This window comes from Phalaenopsis equestris, unplaced genomic scaffold, assembly GCF_001263595.1.
Source record: "Phalaenopsis equestris unplaced genomic scaffold, ASM126359v1 Scaffold000297, whole genome shotgun sequence".
Lineage (NCBI taxonomy): Eukaryota > Viridiplantae > Streptophyta > Magnoliopsida > Asparagales > Orchidaceae > Phalaenopsis > Phalaenopsis equestris.
Window position 1 is genome coordinate 1,305,212 of NW_018164739.1, and position 16,457 is coordinate 1,321,668.

Below are 16,457 nucleotides of genomic sequence, written 5' to 3' on the forward strand. Positions count from 1 at the left end.
TTGAGACAATGTTAGCTCCTCTTGCAAGCATGTATCATGAAGCTCCATAAACTCTTCATTTATTCTTATCTAGCATGAGACATTGGAAGGTTTATTTGGTCTTTCACGCATGTGGGGGCTCGGTTTTGGCTCCCTGTGACTTTTCCTGGCTCGAAATTCATGTTATAAAAAAATTTATTTAATTTAGAAAACCTTGTAACTTATTTTAACGACTTGGTTTAGGTCCTCGTGGGCTTTGAGTGGCTCGTTTTTAGCCTCTATTGGGGTTCGGTTTTGCCTGATCTAGTCCTTGGTTTCTTTTTTTCTTTTTGATACTTGTAAAGCTTATTTTGGCATAGGATCTGTATGTTGTTGGCTATTCCAAGACCAATATATGTGCGGGTTTATCCCCAAATGATTTAAAGTTGGTGCAGGACGTGGTTTTACTTGTTCTTGGCCCTACCCGAGAGCTGGTTTGGTGAGTGGGCTCGGTTTCTTATTTTGGGAAGATTTGGGTGTTGAGTTTATTTAAACTTAGCTTTTGCTTGGGTCGTGGACTTTGCCTCATGCCTTGGACTCAGCCTGGTCCGTAAGCCTTCCCTTCCCCTTACCTCGTGTCTTGGCTTTGGTCTTGGCCGTGAACCTCTTTCGTGCCTTGGGTTTGTCTTGGCCGTGAACCTCTTTCGTGCCTTGGGTTTGTCGTGGTCGTGAACCTCTTTTGTGCCTTGGGTTGTCTTTGGTCATGGGCTTTAGCAGCTGTCCCTTGCTGCCTTTAGCCGAGAGCCTTTTTTTTGCCTTGGATTTCTTTAGCCATGAGCTTTAATAACTCCCCCCTTTTCCTTTTTGTTGCCTTGGCCGAGAGCCTTACCTGCCGTTCATCTCTTTGTAGTATGCCCGATCGTGAGCATGTATTTCGTTTTATGGGAAGATTTTATGCTTATTTGATATGTGAGGCTATGAATTAATTTGGAAGTTGGAATATTTTGATATCAACTTTGAGATTTTGGGAAGATTTGCAAGCTTTATTTGGGGAGAACATTTGGTTGATTTGATTAAGCCTACGTCTTTGGGGTTCGAAAAATCAGTGCAAAGTGGCATTTTATGTTTGTTAGGAAAGACCTCGGGCCCTATTTTTTCAGGTTTTTTTGACAGGAGTCTTTTGAGAGCTGATCCAGTCTTCTTTTTCGTTGTTTTAGATGGATCAGTGTCTCCTCTCTCTCACCCCATTTTTTGTTCTTTTCTTTCCTTGCTTCTTGGTTCGGTTTTCGATGCTTATGTCCGATGCATAAGTGTCTACGTATAGTCTTTTATTATACGTGAAACCATCAAGCAAGGTCGCGAGTAGTTTGTTTTGGGGCGTAGAGTGTTGATGATAAAGACACACCGAAGATAGAGCAGAAAGATACCCTATCCTATAACATCAAGATCCAAACATTTGATGAACAATAGAATATGATATTCTTCACCGACATAAGTCTAGCAGGAGTTGGCTCGAACCTCCTCAGATGATTGGCAGTCCCACGCCCGACAATGTAATCGACTCGTGGACAACGAAAATTTCTAAAAAAAATATAATAAGTTTTGATAAACTCTTTTCAAGCAAAAACATACTTTTCTACGAAACAAAAATTGATAACTCTTCTTTGCATGTTTAAAATTTGTGTGCATGTCAAAAACATAAATTTTAAAAATACATTTTAAAATTGATTGTCCACCTGACGAATACCTGTTTAGGCTGGGAAGTAGCCCTCTATGTGAGATTCATGACACACTTCTAGACGAGTGGCGAGTTCTATACATTCGGGTGACCGAGTAGCCTTCGTGGGCTCTCGAGTACATATACGTATATCTGAGCCTAGCCCTACACAAGTGTTTGCGGTCCCCCTTGAATTTTTTGTTTTATTGAAGCTTTGGACAGAACACTCGTGTTTCTTTTCTTTTCTTCAAGATTTCTCCGAGATTTTTGAAGATGTTTACTTAAGTCTTTTCTCGTTGATTTTCTCGAGTTTTTTCGATCATGAGTCGTCGTTACACTCTTTTTCGGATTTTCTGGATGACTTTTCTTCCAGATTTCGCTTTTTGCAATATATTTCAGCTTGTTATATTTAAGAAACAGTGGATCCCACGGGCGTACATGTTCATTTTACATTTACAGAATGTTATTTTATTCATGTTTATACCTGCTACTGTCCTGTACAACATGTTATTCTATTCTTGTTTATACCTGCTACTGCCCTGTATAACATGTTATTCTATTCCTGTTCCTACCTGCTACTGTTCTGTACAACATATTATATTATTCCTGTTTCTACCCGCTATTATTCTGTAAGGTATGTTACACTGTTCCTTTTATAGTACTTGCTACTGCTCTATAAAGCATGTTATATTGTTCCTTTTACTATACTTGCTATTATCATGTATGACATGTACACTGTTTCTTTTTTTGTGTTTTCTACTGCTTGCCATGTACTGAACATTTTTATATTACATAGCCTTAAACATGCCTCCTTTTCATATAAGATGTTTAGAGGACTATTATCATAGGGTCGTTTGATTTGATATCATAATTAAAAAACTTGAACTCGTCACGACAAGGAGCTTGGAGTTAGCGCGGTGGGCAGCACGACCATCTTCAGCAGCAGAATGTCTTCCCCAGCTAAATCATTCCTTTCATAGAATTAAAATAACAATCCATAGGATTTCAAGGTTGTTCGCCTAGTACAACATAAATCCTCAACCTTTTCGTTAGGCTTTTATGTAGCTCTGCTGTACAATCTAAGCCCTAACTCGTTTTAGGATTCCGAGACTGTCGTTCGTGTCGTTCGTTACGATCTAAATCTTTACGATCTAAATCTTCACATCTTCCAAGCTATTTGTGTGAGCGTTTCACACGAATGTAAGCCATAAGTAAATAAAACTGGCAGGATAAAACATTTGAATATTCCTCTTCGAAACTGAAGCCAAACCATATGGTAGACTAGGAAGCCACCGAGGATCTCCTCTGGATCTGTGGCATCCCCTAGTTCTTGTTCATTTGGATCCTGTAATAAATGTTCCAAGTTTGAATCATTCCCTTTTGCATACCTCTTTGTCCGATTTCGTTAAAAAATCCTATTCTTTTGAAGTCCTTGAAGATAATTTTCCTGATTTTTATCGAGAGTATTCTTAAGTGATTTCGGTCATTTAAGATGTAATTAACTATAGGGGTTTGCCCTTATAGGAAGTTTTTCCGAACCCAGTTTAAAATAAACCTTATTTAATTTTTCATATTAAATAGGAGAATTTGTCGGCAGATAAAACGGTTTCGCAGACCAAACGAACGTCATATATATCTTAGTTTATCTGATCGAGTCTCATCCTCAAGTCTTGTGTTTATCCCTCGGGATAGATACAAGATTTGAGGTAAAACGCTCTTTCATTTAAACTATGAAAAACATGGGGTCAGTTTGATTTTCATATTTGATTTTTAAACTTAAACCTATACGTTCTTCCGAGTCTTATTTTAAACTTAAACCTATACCTTAAACATATAGGTTTAAGTTTAAAAATCAAATATGAAAATCAAACTGACCCCATATTTTTCATAGTTTAAATGAAAGAGCGTTTTACCTCAAGTCTTGTGTTTATCCCTCGGGATAGATACAAGATTTGAGGTAAAACGCTCTTTCATTTAAACTATGAAAAACATGGGGTCAGTTTGATTTTCATATTTGATTTTTAAACTTAAACCTATACGTTCTTCCGAGGCGGGCGACGAGATTTCAATTCCGGTATCCGACAGCTTCTTATGGGCAACTCCCCCAAACAAACAAACAAACCAAACCACCACCACTTTTACCCGCCGACAGTTATGATTATCTATGGAGAACACTACTACAAGTATCAAGTACATGTGTAATAAGCAACTTCTAATACATGTCATGAAATCCAATTCTACCGAAGCCACCATATTGTGTATTTCTAAATGCAACTTCTCATACATGTCGAGACACAACTAATGAGATAGTTGCCATATAGAAATTTTTAACGCAATAATACAACACCATATATTCATCTGCAATACATTTTCATCTCCAGTTGTCATGTATTCAGCTGTCATACACACTCATTTTTTTATCAAACTGCATTCAATGAAATTGCTTGTCACGAAGCTATTAGAGGCTGCATCCTATTGCTGTACCAAAATGAAATTTGTAGCACTTTAAATGCATTTAAAACAGTTTCGAGCCATATATTTATCTCCAGCATGAAATTTACGAATGAACAGATAATGCCACCAATGGATGAATGTTACAAATGAACAACAATAGAATCCAACAGATAAAAGGTGCAGCAAACTACAATAATAGATTTACAAAACTGTTGTGATCAAACTGCACATAATTTCTCCTAAACAAATTTGGATACTAACAGTAACCAAACTGTACTAATAGAATAACCAAACAAAAATGACAATCCAACAGAGCTGCCATAAATTTGGATATGCAAGAATGCTTGGGCATGTAAATTCCCAATTATAATGAATTGGCATGTAAATTCTCAATTATTTGTTAGGCATGTAAATTCCCTCTACAGTTTCAGTAGTTTATGAAAAATATACGGCACACAAATCCTCGCCAATTTCATATCCATTGCCATTCTTAACATAAACCGAAACAGGAATTTGCCACCAATGGGGATTGCAATGAATACATATATATGCAGCTCATAAACATGACCCTTAATAGCAGCAGTTTCATGAAACAAGTTGAGAACTATGTTTCCTATAAACAAGAATTATTTGCAGCCCATAAATATCAGCTAATAAACTTAAAAAAACAAGAAATATTCCTTCCTTCTATACAGATGCTCACAAATTATTCCTTGCTCTGCGTATAGAGACATTCTTGTCTATGCAAAAATTAGGAAAAATCAAATGGGGCAGAAATATTCGAAACAAAATTCATTCTAAACAGTCGCTGACAAATGATTCCATGCTGCAAAATTTTCTTCACGCCCCAAAAAAAAATTAAAGTAAATTTTAGGGCAAAGAAATCCATTCGCATTGTTCGAGTTCAAAAACAACAAAGACGACGATGGCATAAAAATCTTCGGTCAAGTAAAAAATCAAGGTTTACGGTCAGATCTATACAAATAAACGACGTTCGCGCATCTACAAACAACCATTTACGACCACCGACGTTCGATCGCTCTAGAGGAAGCATTCCTTACGAATTGACGGTGAGGGAAAGCATACATTGCGATTGACGGGGGACAAATCGAAAGGAAACTGTCCGATCTCCTCTACGGGGGACCAATCCAGGGAGGGAGAGCGCGAGGGAGAAGAGGGGCAACTAGGGCAATATCACGAGTCGAGCGCGAGGGAGAAGAGGGGCAACTAGGGCAATGTCACGAGCAAAACTATTAAGGATTCGGATAATCCAACGCACTACGGCAGGGATAATCTGCGCGAACACACTTTTCAAATATGAAGACGGCGTTTTGAAAACGCCGCCGCACTTAAATAATCTGCCCCAAATGGGCCCTTAGTCTAGGTTTGCTGCTGTTCATGTAAAGATGATACTTATATCAGATGTAAATATTGTGTAACGACATTATTGTCCCTAGGCTTATTTACAAGTTTGCCATTCCCTGTTTCTATTTAAATGTATCTGTAATCAAGTATCAGATATGAAAGGATTAATGAAAGAGTGATTCACTTATCTTCTTTGGGCTTAATCTCCTAGCTGGTTTTTTGGATATTCTCCTTTTTTTTTTTCTCTTGTTTCTTTCCTCTTTCTTCTTGCTTCTTTCTATCTTTACGTGCCATTTTTCAATGTGATGTATGCATGGTAGTGACAATCTGAGCTATCTAGACTGATGGGACAAGGGTTTTCATTGCATCATGATATTGGGAATGCTTATTAGAAGTTGCGTGTGCTTTAATTATAATGCAGAAGATCTAAGATTTCCCATATTGATTATTTTAGTCCTCTTGTTTATCGGCTCTAACCACATTGTATGTTAGCTTTTTCTGACTTGAACTGAATGTGTTCTTCTGACTTACCATTACAGAGGCTGTATCAGATGCAAACAAAGCTATTGAATTGGATTCTTCGATGGCCAAAGCTTACCTAAGAAAAGGGTTAGTTCAGAGATATTGCAGTAATATGATCATTTTTCCTGTGCTTTATTTCCTTTTTTTTCCCATTCCAATTTAGATTTTATTGAACTGATATGGCAATTAACTCTACCAACTTTTAACTTCTCTTTAGAATATTGTGCTGTGATTAAATGATGAACTCCTTGGTAATCTCATCCTTAATTTTTCCGCTACATCTGCGTGCTTATTTGTATTGTTTAATGGTTACCCCAAGTGCATTTCTCATAATTTTGTTTTTTATGGTTATTTTGATGCCTTCTAAACGTTCATACTAGATTTCTTTTGAATATTTTATAGATAATTGTTAATTATTCAGTGGTCATGGAATCTTTATTTTTAAATATCTTTGCATATCTGATGGATTACACACCCTTTATGATAGAACTGCTTGTATGAAGCTTGAGGAATATCAAACTGCAAAGGCAGCTCTTACTGCAGGCCTTTTGTTGGCACCGGGAACTCTCGATTCAGCCGATTAGTTAAAGAATGCGATGAGCGCATTGCAGGTATACTTAAATTCTATATGAGTCAGCGAACAAGTTTTATGCTCTCTACCTGTTCTTATTACTTTTAAAGAAATGAAAACAATGTGCATAAGCTTTGTCAAATGTTGAATATTCTCACTGGGCAATGCTAAATGTTCTCAAGTAATTTGTTAAAGGTTTGGTGAGTCAATCAGATCTCTAGGCTAAACTCATCTTATACTTAATTGCAAGGAGGACTCTGTGTTACTAATTATGGCTATGTTTAAGGTGTTCAATGTCCTGGAAAGGAACTTATGTTCTTATCTAATTTAACTCTGTAGTTGGCTGCCTTATTGAGTCAATAGAATGACTTTCAAAATTATTCTATTGTCTAATTTGATATTTTTTAGGAAATGTTAGATTTTTATTATTATTGCAACATGGTTTTGCATTTATCCGTTGGATTTCAACGTTTTGATCAATGGATATCATTTTGTAAGTTCTTATTTGTTTGGCTTATAATAGAAGTTAGCAGCCATCTTACATCCTAATGCAGAATGACTTGCAATTTGTACATTAAGGGTGTGTTTGAGGCAGCTTGTGCGTTTCAGGATAAACAGCTTATCCTAAAACGCGACCCGCGGGTCGACCGCGGGGTTCAACCCTTAGTGTAAAAATAGAACTGAGTTTTCGGATAAGCGGGCAAAATGCGAGATCCAAACGATACCGCTGCGTTTTTAAGGTGCCCCAAACGGGCCCTAAGTTATAAATTGTGCCTTAGGTGTCCCTATGTTGAGATTTCTGTTGGTATTTTTGATGGAAGCCTTATAAAGCATCCAAGGGACTATTTGGTTCATTATTATTTAGATGTCAATGTTTTCAAAATGTTGGTATTAACAAGTGTTAGTTCTACCTATCAAATGTTGAGCTTTTTAGTACACCTGTGGTTAGATTATCTTCTTGTACTCAACGACGATGATCAACTACTGATCGATGACCTTTTGACAACTAATATCTACAACAATTGAATACATTATGTTGATTCAATGATAAGAAATAGAGATGAGAGAGACCTCGTGAGGGAGTGACTTGAGTTCTATCAAAGATTGTGAAATAAGTTTGCTCTGGATTGGTGATTGCCAAACAGGATAGACATCTAGGGAGAGATGTCACTGATTCCTGAGCTGCAGTTGATGCCATGATGGCATGACACATTGAGAAAGGATATGTTTGACATATTGGATTTGAGGGAGAGATTTTTGGCGTGTTGGCTTTAAGGAAGAGATGTGTCAAGGGAGATATATTGAGGTAGTGATGTGATCGAGTGAGCAGTGTCTCGTGGGAAACTCGTGGTGTCCTTGTTGTCCTGGTCGGACGTAGTGATCGGGAGAGAGGTGTTGTAGAGAAGCTATTCTGCATTCAAGATGAGAGAATATGGTGCCATGCTGGGAGTGGCATCCAACATTTAGGAGAGAGAAGTTCAGGGTGGGAGTAAAGAGTGGGTGGCTTGAGGCTTCACAAGTGTGGTTGCTTATTTAGAAAAGGATTTTTACAAGCAGAGTAGAATGTAGTTTTGTTTTCTACCAAGTTTTCATATTTGTTAGTGGCCACTTTGATTCTACACATGTTTAAATTACTCTAAAGTACGATACAATTGTCATTTATAAATTCTTTCTAAGTTTTGAGTGAACTAATTTTTTGACATGTTCTAATCTGTTAAATCTACTTGTCTTTGAACAGGAACATAGAAAATATAAATCATATCTAATCTGTTTGAATAGGAAAATAGAAATAAACTATGTTTTCAGTGATTTCTTATTGAAGTTGTAAAATGCCAATGTTGTCTTATGTTTGAATAGGAAAATAGAAATCATATCTAATCTGTTAAAAGCGTCTTGTAATGATCTCCAATACTTTTTGTTTCTGTTATTCAAGTTAATCCATTGATACCATTGAGTGCATTCAATTCTAAAGTTCAAAAGAAAAATTTAGATGTTATCTTGGATGTACCTTCTCAAAAATAGTAAAGAAAACTGGTGAAAGATGCCACATGGTGTATTATTGATTTATTTTTTGAACTTTTTTGTTTTGTCAGATTAGAAAATTGGAAAACTTATCTAATCTATTCACTTTTAATCCCTTGCAGTAATCACCAATAATTTTTTAATTATTCATTATTCAAGTTGAAGATACTGATCCCATTCAATTTTAAAATTTAAAGTGAAAAGCTGGATGCTGTTTCGATGTACCTGTTAAAAAATATAAAGAAAACCAGTAAAAGTAGCTATGTGATGTATCAATGAACTTTTTTGAACTTCACAACTTAAATTTTTTCTCCTTATCTACTCAATCTCTTTATTTACGAAGTGAAGGGAGGGAAGGGGAAGAGGTTTTGAGGGTGATGGAGGTAGCGAGTAAGATGGAGAGAGGTAGTGGGAGAAGAGAGTATTATTAATTTATCATTTTAAAATTGTGATATGATGATGAATTGAGACTAGCGTGTTGAATTGGCTCAAATTTGAAGTAAATGATTATAAGCCTATTCAAACTCGACTTGAAATGAAAATGTATTTCAAGTCGTGTTATGTTGACTTGGATCAAAAGAGTTGCTTTTAAGTTTATTCAATGTGTTTTAGCTGACTCAGAAGTAGCCTTATTCCAAGCAATGTGCTATTGAGTTGCTCGAATGCTTTTCAGGATGATTCCAATCCATCAAACGCATGAAATTATTGGATTTAAAGAAAATGGTATTCCATAAAAGTTAAAATCAGTGATATTTCCATTAAATGTAATCCATAAATACACAAGATTATAGCAAAAAATGATAAATTTAATACATATGAACGATAACTTCACATCATGCCGTTTTGAAATCCAGTTTAGAATATTTGATTTTATATCTTTGAAAATTTAATCTATTTCATATGTCACAGTTTTTACTCACAAGACAGGAGCCTAGTTCAATTTACAACTAAAAATCACGACCTCAAGTACAAAAAATGAACTTATAGATTTTAAGGATTTATCCAATCACACCGTACATAACTCACAATTCTAATTATATATTACTTCATTATGGATGTTGTGGTTAAAGCAAAAAAAAGTCCAGCAGAAAATAGAAACCAAAAGGGACAAGAAGAAGGAAAAGGAAAAGAGAAAAGGAAGAGGAGGAAAGCAATAAAAGCATAATTCTATTCTTAGCTTAGGACAAAATTTATACAACGAATTACATAAGGTAGTCTTATATAGACCCAATGATTATAAAAGTAATCAAGAAAAAAATAAAACTAAGCTAAGCACTTACTTGACCATCATAATTATTATTATCAGCTCCCTTCAAGTTGATAGTATTGGTAGATAGTATCAACTTGTTGTGCAACATAATAAACCTTGCGGTCGGAAGATATTTAGTAAATATGTCTGAAGGTTGATTGGGCATGTTGTGCAGCATAATAAACCTTTGGGTTGGAAGATATTTAGTAAATATGTCCTCAGGTTGATCTGGTGTAGAGATGTAGGTAACATTGACTTCATTAGACTGATTGTGTTTTCTTACAAAGGGATAATTGATCTCAATGTGTTTAGTACGTGCATGAAAGTTTGGATTTTTAGCGAGAGCCATAGTAGGGATATTATCACAATAGATGGTAGTGGGTTGGTCAAGTTTAACTTGAAATTCTTGTAATAACCTTTCGAGTTATGTGACTTGCATTGTGGTAGAAGCAAGTGCTCTATATTCAGCCTCAGTAGAAGATTTAACAATTGTAAGCTGTTTCTTTATTTGCTAAGATACTAACATTTTGCCAAGATAAGAGCACTATCCAGTGTTAGATCTCTAGTCTGTTTGATTGCTTGCCCAACTTGCATTTGAATATGAACTGAGAACTAGTGGACAAGATTGAAAAGGAAGAACAAGATGAAGAGTGCTTTGGGTGTATTGTAGAATCCATTTAAGTTGTTTAAAATGCGTGTTCAACGGTTTATGAAGATGTTGAGAGAGTTGATTGACGGCGTGGAGAATATACGGTCTTGTTAGTGTGTGATATTGAAGAGATCCAACTAGATATCAGTAGAGATTGGCATTATTGAATGGTTGCTTGTTTTCGACCACTGTTTTAATGGTAGACGAAATTGGATTGGGAAGAGGTTGGCAATGAGCTATACCTGCTCTTTGTAAAATGTTATTAGCATAATATTTTTGTGAAAGAAATAAGCCTTGTTTAGCATGATGAATAGGAATACCCAAAAAGGTAGAGACAGGACCAAGGTTCTTCGTAGAGAAGGTAGTGGAAGATTTTGTAATAAAGCTTGAATAAACGTGCTACTGTTTGTGGTTAACAAAATATCTTATACATACAATAATAAATAAAGAGATAGAATTCTTATGATAGATAAGCAGAGAGGGGTCAGATTGACTATGAGCAAATTCATAGTTTAATAAGTGTTTTGTGAAAGTATTGAATCATTTTTTGGGTGACAGTTTAAGTGTTTTGTAAAATAGAGTGTTTTTTTTAGAAGACACACATGAGTCAGATGCTTGGGATCATCATAGTCCGGTGGTTGTTTCATATAAATAACTTCATCAAGAGTACCGTGTAAGAATGCATTAGAAACATCTAATTAAAGAATCTTCTAGTTATGATGAAGTGCAATAATAAGAAAATGCGAATAGTAGGAAGTTTAGCAAAAGGGCTTAAAAATCATTGTAATTTAGACCGTGCTCATGCTGAAAACCTTGAGCAATAAGTCTAGCCTTGTATCGAGCATTAGAGCCATCTGGATGTTGTTTGATTCGATAAGTCCATTTACATCCAATGATTTTCTCATTAGAAGGTTGTGGAACAAGCATCAATGTGTTTTGATGTTGTAGAGCATTGAATTCAAAATCGATGGCCTGTTTCAAGTGAGTTTGCATAGCGGTTTAATCTCTCGGGTAACAATATGTTGAAGATTGAATTGTCGGTTAGGTGGAAACACCAAGATTTTAGTCTGGTGATCGTAGGATGAATTGGGACAATGGTGGAATGTGTGGAATCAATATTGGAAGGGGGTGAAGGGATGGTGAACTTAGGAGGCAAACCAGGGGAAGACGGATGAACCAAACTAGGGATGGTGGATTGGGAATGGATAACGGGTGTATGGTGATGAAGTTTTGAGTGAGAAGTATAGGAAGTGTTAAGAGTACTTGTAGAGTTGAAGATAAATGGTATGGTTGGTACGTATGGTTGAGATGTAGGTAAGGTGGGGGAGGATTCTTTATAGGGAAAAACATGGTCATTGAAAATAACATCTCCAGAGATTATAATTTTACCTGTGATGGGGTTAAAACACTTGTACTCTCTAATGTGGTAAGGATAGCCAATAAAAATGAAAAGGGTAGATTTTGGTTGCAGTATATTTATCGGGGCTGAAGGGATCCAAGGATAACAAGCACATCCATTCACTCTAAGATGTTGATAGTTTGGAATAGTGTTGTGTAACATTTGATAGGGATGGTTATTATTGATAATTGGAGAAGGCATCCTATTCTAAAATAGATAGTCGCGGGGATCGTTTCCATCCAAAATGATAAAGGAAGGTGCGAATCAGGTCGAAGAGCATGAGTGGCGTCAAGAAGATGTCTATGCTTGCATTCCACAAGGCTATTTTGTTGCGGAGTATAGGGACAAGAAACTTGATCTATATTACCATGTTTATTAAGATATTGTGTGAAGAGATGATTTTTTGAACTCATCACCACCATCAGTTCTCAAAATTTTAATTGTAATTTTGAATTGAAGCTCAACGATTCTTTTAAATTTGATAAAGTGAGATAGAACTTCAGTTTTATACATCATAGGGAATATCCAAGTGTATCGCGAGTAATCATCTTTAAAAAAAATACATAGCATTTATAACTCTGAAAGGAAAGTTAGGGAGAGGGGCCCCAACATCAGAATGAATTAATTCCAAAGGTTTAAAAGTGTGATTACTAGAAGATAAAAATAGAAAGTGATGATGCTGAGTAGCGCATGAGTTATAAAAAGAACATTGTCTAGAGATAAGAAGTTGGTGTTGTTACTTAGTAATAACACTTATAGAATACTGATTTGCATGTCCCAATCTTCTATGCTAAATGTCGGAAGGTTGAGTAGGTAGAAAAGCACGTGGAGAAGCAGTGATAGGATATGGACCGTTCTGATAGGGCCTATGAAGTATGACGTCCCGGTTGTAGTAGTCCTTTATGCAGTATTCATGAGCGTGGAAGGTGATGGAGCAATTGGTATTTGTTGCTAGCTAAGAAATAGTCAAAAGATTATGTGAAATATGTGGTGTGTGAAATATTTTTTAGAGAGAGCTTACGATTAAGGGTAGGGAGCAGGCCTTGCCCGAAGTTGTGAATAGGTACCGATTCGCCAATACCAACCGACACTTAATAATTTCCATTATAGGGTATGGATTGTTGTATTTTGTCTAGGTCATTGGTAAGATGAGTGGTGGCACCGACGTCAAGATACCAATCAGCATAAGAGGTGGTAGAGGTAAGGAAGGCAGTGTTCAGTTGTTTTGGAGGTTGGTAATTTAAATTTAGTGTCTATTTGGGGAAGTTGCAACTTATTAAAAAACAGTTGTGAAACTGCTGAAAAATAATATGATGTTTGAGAAACTGCAACGCCTATTACAAATTTTATTTAATTTTTATTTTTAAAAAAGTCAGATTGCAGCTAGAAAGCTGTCATTGCATCTAGCCATAATCGGTGGGAAAATGTAGATTTCAATGATAGTTTTTTTTAAGATGTTGTCAAAACATAGTTTAACCAAACAAGCAAAACTGTGGTGTGGTGCCGCACTGCCACCGCATCGCCGCCCCAAACGGACCCTTAAGCGATGTCAGCAAGTGGTAGCAATATGCCCTTTCTTGTTGCATATTTGACACAAGAGTATTTTTGGTTTTCGATTGAGTGGTAGAGCGGTGATCCGTGAGTTGCTTGGAAGTGGATTGGTTGTTGGAGCCTTTAATTTTGTAGAAGTTCTTACCGTGCTTGCTAGATGTGTAAAGAGCCCAATGGAGGGTTTGGAGTGGCTTGCGGAAAATTAGTGGAGATGTTAATCTCTTCACTATACAACAAAGAATACAAATCTTCAAGATTGATAGTAGAAAGATTTGTGCGACTATATGTTTTGAAGGCTTGATAGATAGAAGGTAATTCCTTAAGAATGTAGAGTGTGATATCTTCTTGGTCTATACTAGATCCCACAACAGAAATGTTATCGACAATCATCTTGATATGAGTAATATATTGCGTCATGGATTGATTTTTCATGAAGACATTATGCAGTTTGTTCTTGAGCTGGATAACCCGTGAACGATTGGTGGCTTGAAGTTGTTTTTCCAAAGTAAGCCAGATTTCCATATAGGTTTCAAGATTCATAACAAAAGGAAGAATGGAGTTGGAGATAGTTGAAAGAAGTGTTGTAGCCAGGTGTTAATCAATAATTGTTGAGGCAGCAAATGCATGATTCAGGTGATTTGTTCTTTTAGGATCGGGCACGGTGCTGGGAAGGCAGGTGATGGATCCATCCAAGAAGCCAAAGAACTCATTGGCCTTAATGATTTTAGTGTTTTGGGATCTCCACATAGGATAGTTGTCCACAGAGAGAGAGAGGGGTATTTACAATGGCTTGTATGTTAGAAATCAGAAATTTGATAGAGGGAGGAAGCTGCTTATCCTTTTTATTTAGGGAGGCCATTCCTTCGTTTAAAGCAGATGCGCTTGATTCTTCCATGGAAAAGAGGAAAGTTGTGAAGCCTTAAAATCTCTAATACCATAAAGTAAAAAGAAGACCAACATTAAATAGAAACTGATAGGGCCAAGAAGAAAGAAAAAGTAAAAAAGAAAGAGAAGAGGAGAAAAGCAGTAAAGCAAAATTCTATTCTTAGCTTAGGACAAAAGTTATATAATGAATTACACAAGTTTGTGTCTTATATAGACCCAACGACTACAAAAGTATTCAAGAAAAAATAAAACTATGATAAGTACTTTCTTGACCATCATAATTACTGTTATCAGTGGTCCTTTCAATTGTTTTAAGATGGGCTGTTGGTTACTAGTTATTTTAGTCAGACGACTATGATATCAAGTAAGAGTTATCTACTCCTCAATTTGCCAGATTAAATTTAGTAATATCTTCCTACCAATTGAATAATCTTGGAGCATTGAAAATGATTTGTTACACTATCTTAATATTGAAGTAACGACAACAACATAAGAGAGAGGAAAGATACTACAAACAATGGCAACAAATTTAAGTGGTTTTGTTGTCTTTGCGAACATCCACTAAGGAATGCACTAGCCTTGATTACAACGTTTTTTTTAGAGGAAGTAGAAGAAAAAGCTCAAAGATCTAATCCCCAAGAAGTGTATCGCACTGGCTAAACCCATCCACCAGCTAGTTATTGAATCTTTATCAAAACTTTTAGACACCCCGAGGCACTCCCATTAAGCGCGTTTTCTATGCTCGATAGCTTGCTAGCAGTTAGATGTTGTGGATAGAATGTGGTCACAAGATGACTTATTGCACTATGGCAACATGGTAGGTTCAACATCCTGTCACATTTTAGTTGGTGAATTGCTTTGACAGTCTTTAATTTGTCAAAATTAGCAACCTGAGATAGTGCCAATTTAAATTGATGGGTATTGGTTGGATTAGCCTTGGTTTGTGGTCAAACAGATGCTTTGGGTGATTTGATTCACTTGATGGGTCCATTTAGTTGTGTTTAGATGGGGGCGGCTGGTCACCAATTTTTTATAGTTAGACTAGTATGATATTGAGTGAGATTTCCCTTCTTCCCAAAATGCCAAATTAAATTTGGTAATATCATCCTGCAGAGTAATTGGCGCGGGGCTCTGGAGGACCGGCCTGGTTCAGTCTAGCAATGCTGGACCGATCGGTCCTCAGTGGGGAGAGGACCCCCTGTTACTTCTTTTCACATTTCCTTTCTCCTCCCCTCAAGATTTCCTTCCTAGTGCTTTCCTATTTCAAATCTTTTTTTAAAATTTGAAATCTTAATTATATCTTATTCTCCTTTCTTATTTTAAAACATTTCTTAAAATTTGAAATTCTGATTATATTTTGTTCTTCTTTCTTATTTTAAGTATCAGCTAAAATAAGTCTAGTCTCTTTATAAATAGGGGATGATGTGTTTAGAATTATGGGTCTTGTATTTTAATCTGAATTCAAAATTATCTTAGTGTTTTCCCTTCTTAAGACCTGTATCCGACGACAAGGGAGGTGCTCCAGCTGTAACTCCATCTGAGGTGGTGATCATCTCCTTCGTCCAACTCCGTCCTTCGCCTCTACAGACCTCAACTTCTGCCGCTCCTTTCGAACTGCCTCCCTGCAACTTCCCTGCTGGCATACCCCTCACTTGCTGCTCCCTGCCAACCGCCTCCCAGCAGCTCCCTTGCAAGCCGCAGCCCCCGTTGCTCCTTTCCGATCTTCTACATTTAGCTCCCCTGTAGGCCGCAGTCCCTGCTGCTCCTCCAATCTCCTCCTTGTAGCTTCCCTGTAGGTCGCAACCCTCGATACTCCTTCCTGCTCCCTCGGCAGGCACCACACACCCTTTCTGCAACCAGTCGTCCCTCCAACAGCTCTCTGTCGGCTGTCCAGCTAGCGGTATTACTTCCCACAGCCGACTGCCCCCACTTCCTGCACTTGTTGCCTCCCTCCGACTACCTTTCGGCCTGCCCAGCGCATTCTGCCACCCTGACCCCGCAGGCCACCTTTACTTCCTGCCCCTGCAGGCATTGTGCTGCTACCTGCCCCAGCAGGCCACCTCTCTTCCTTGCCTTCTGCAAGCCATCATTTGCTGCCACTTCAGCCCTACCCTC

The 16,457-nt window shown here is 37.1% G+C and overlaps 1 protein-coding gene across 1 annotated transcript in view; it reads left to right on the top strand.

Moving 5' to 3' along the window:
* The window catches only part of LOC110025273 (protein SGT1 homolog), a 36,587-nt gene that overhangs the window by 5,610 nt on the left and 14,520 nt on the right, over positions 1-16,457 (top strand). Inside the window, 3 exon segments of the mRNA XM_020725669.1 lie at positions 6,034-6,103; positions 6,504-6,574; positions 6,577-6,627. Of these exon segments, the coding sequence (XP_020581328.1) occupies positions 6,034-6,103; positions 6,504-6,574; positions 6,577-6,627 (192 nt within the window).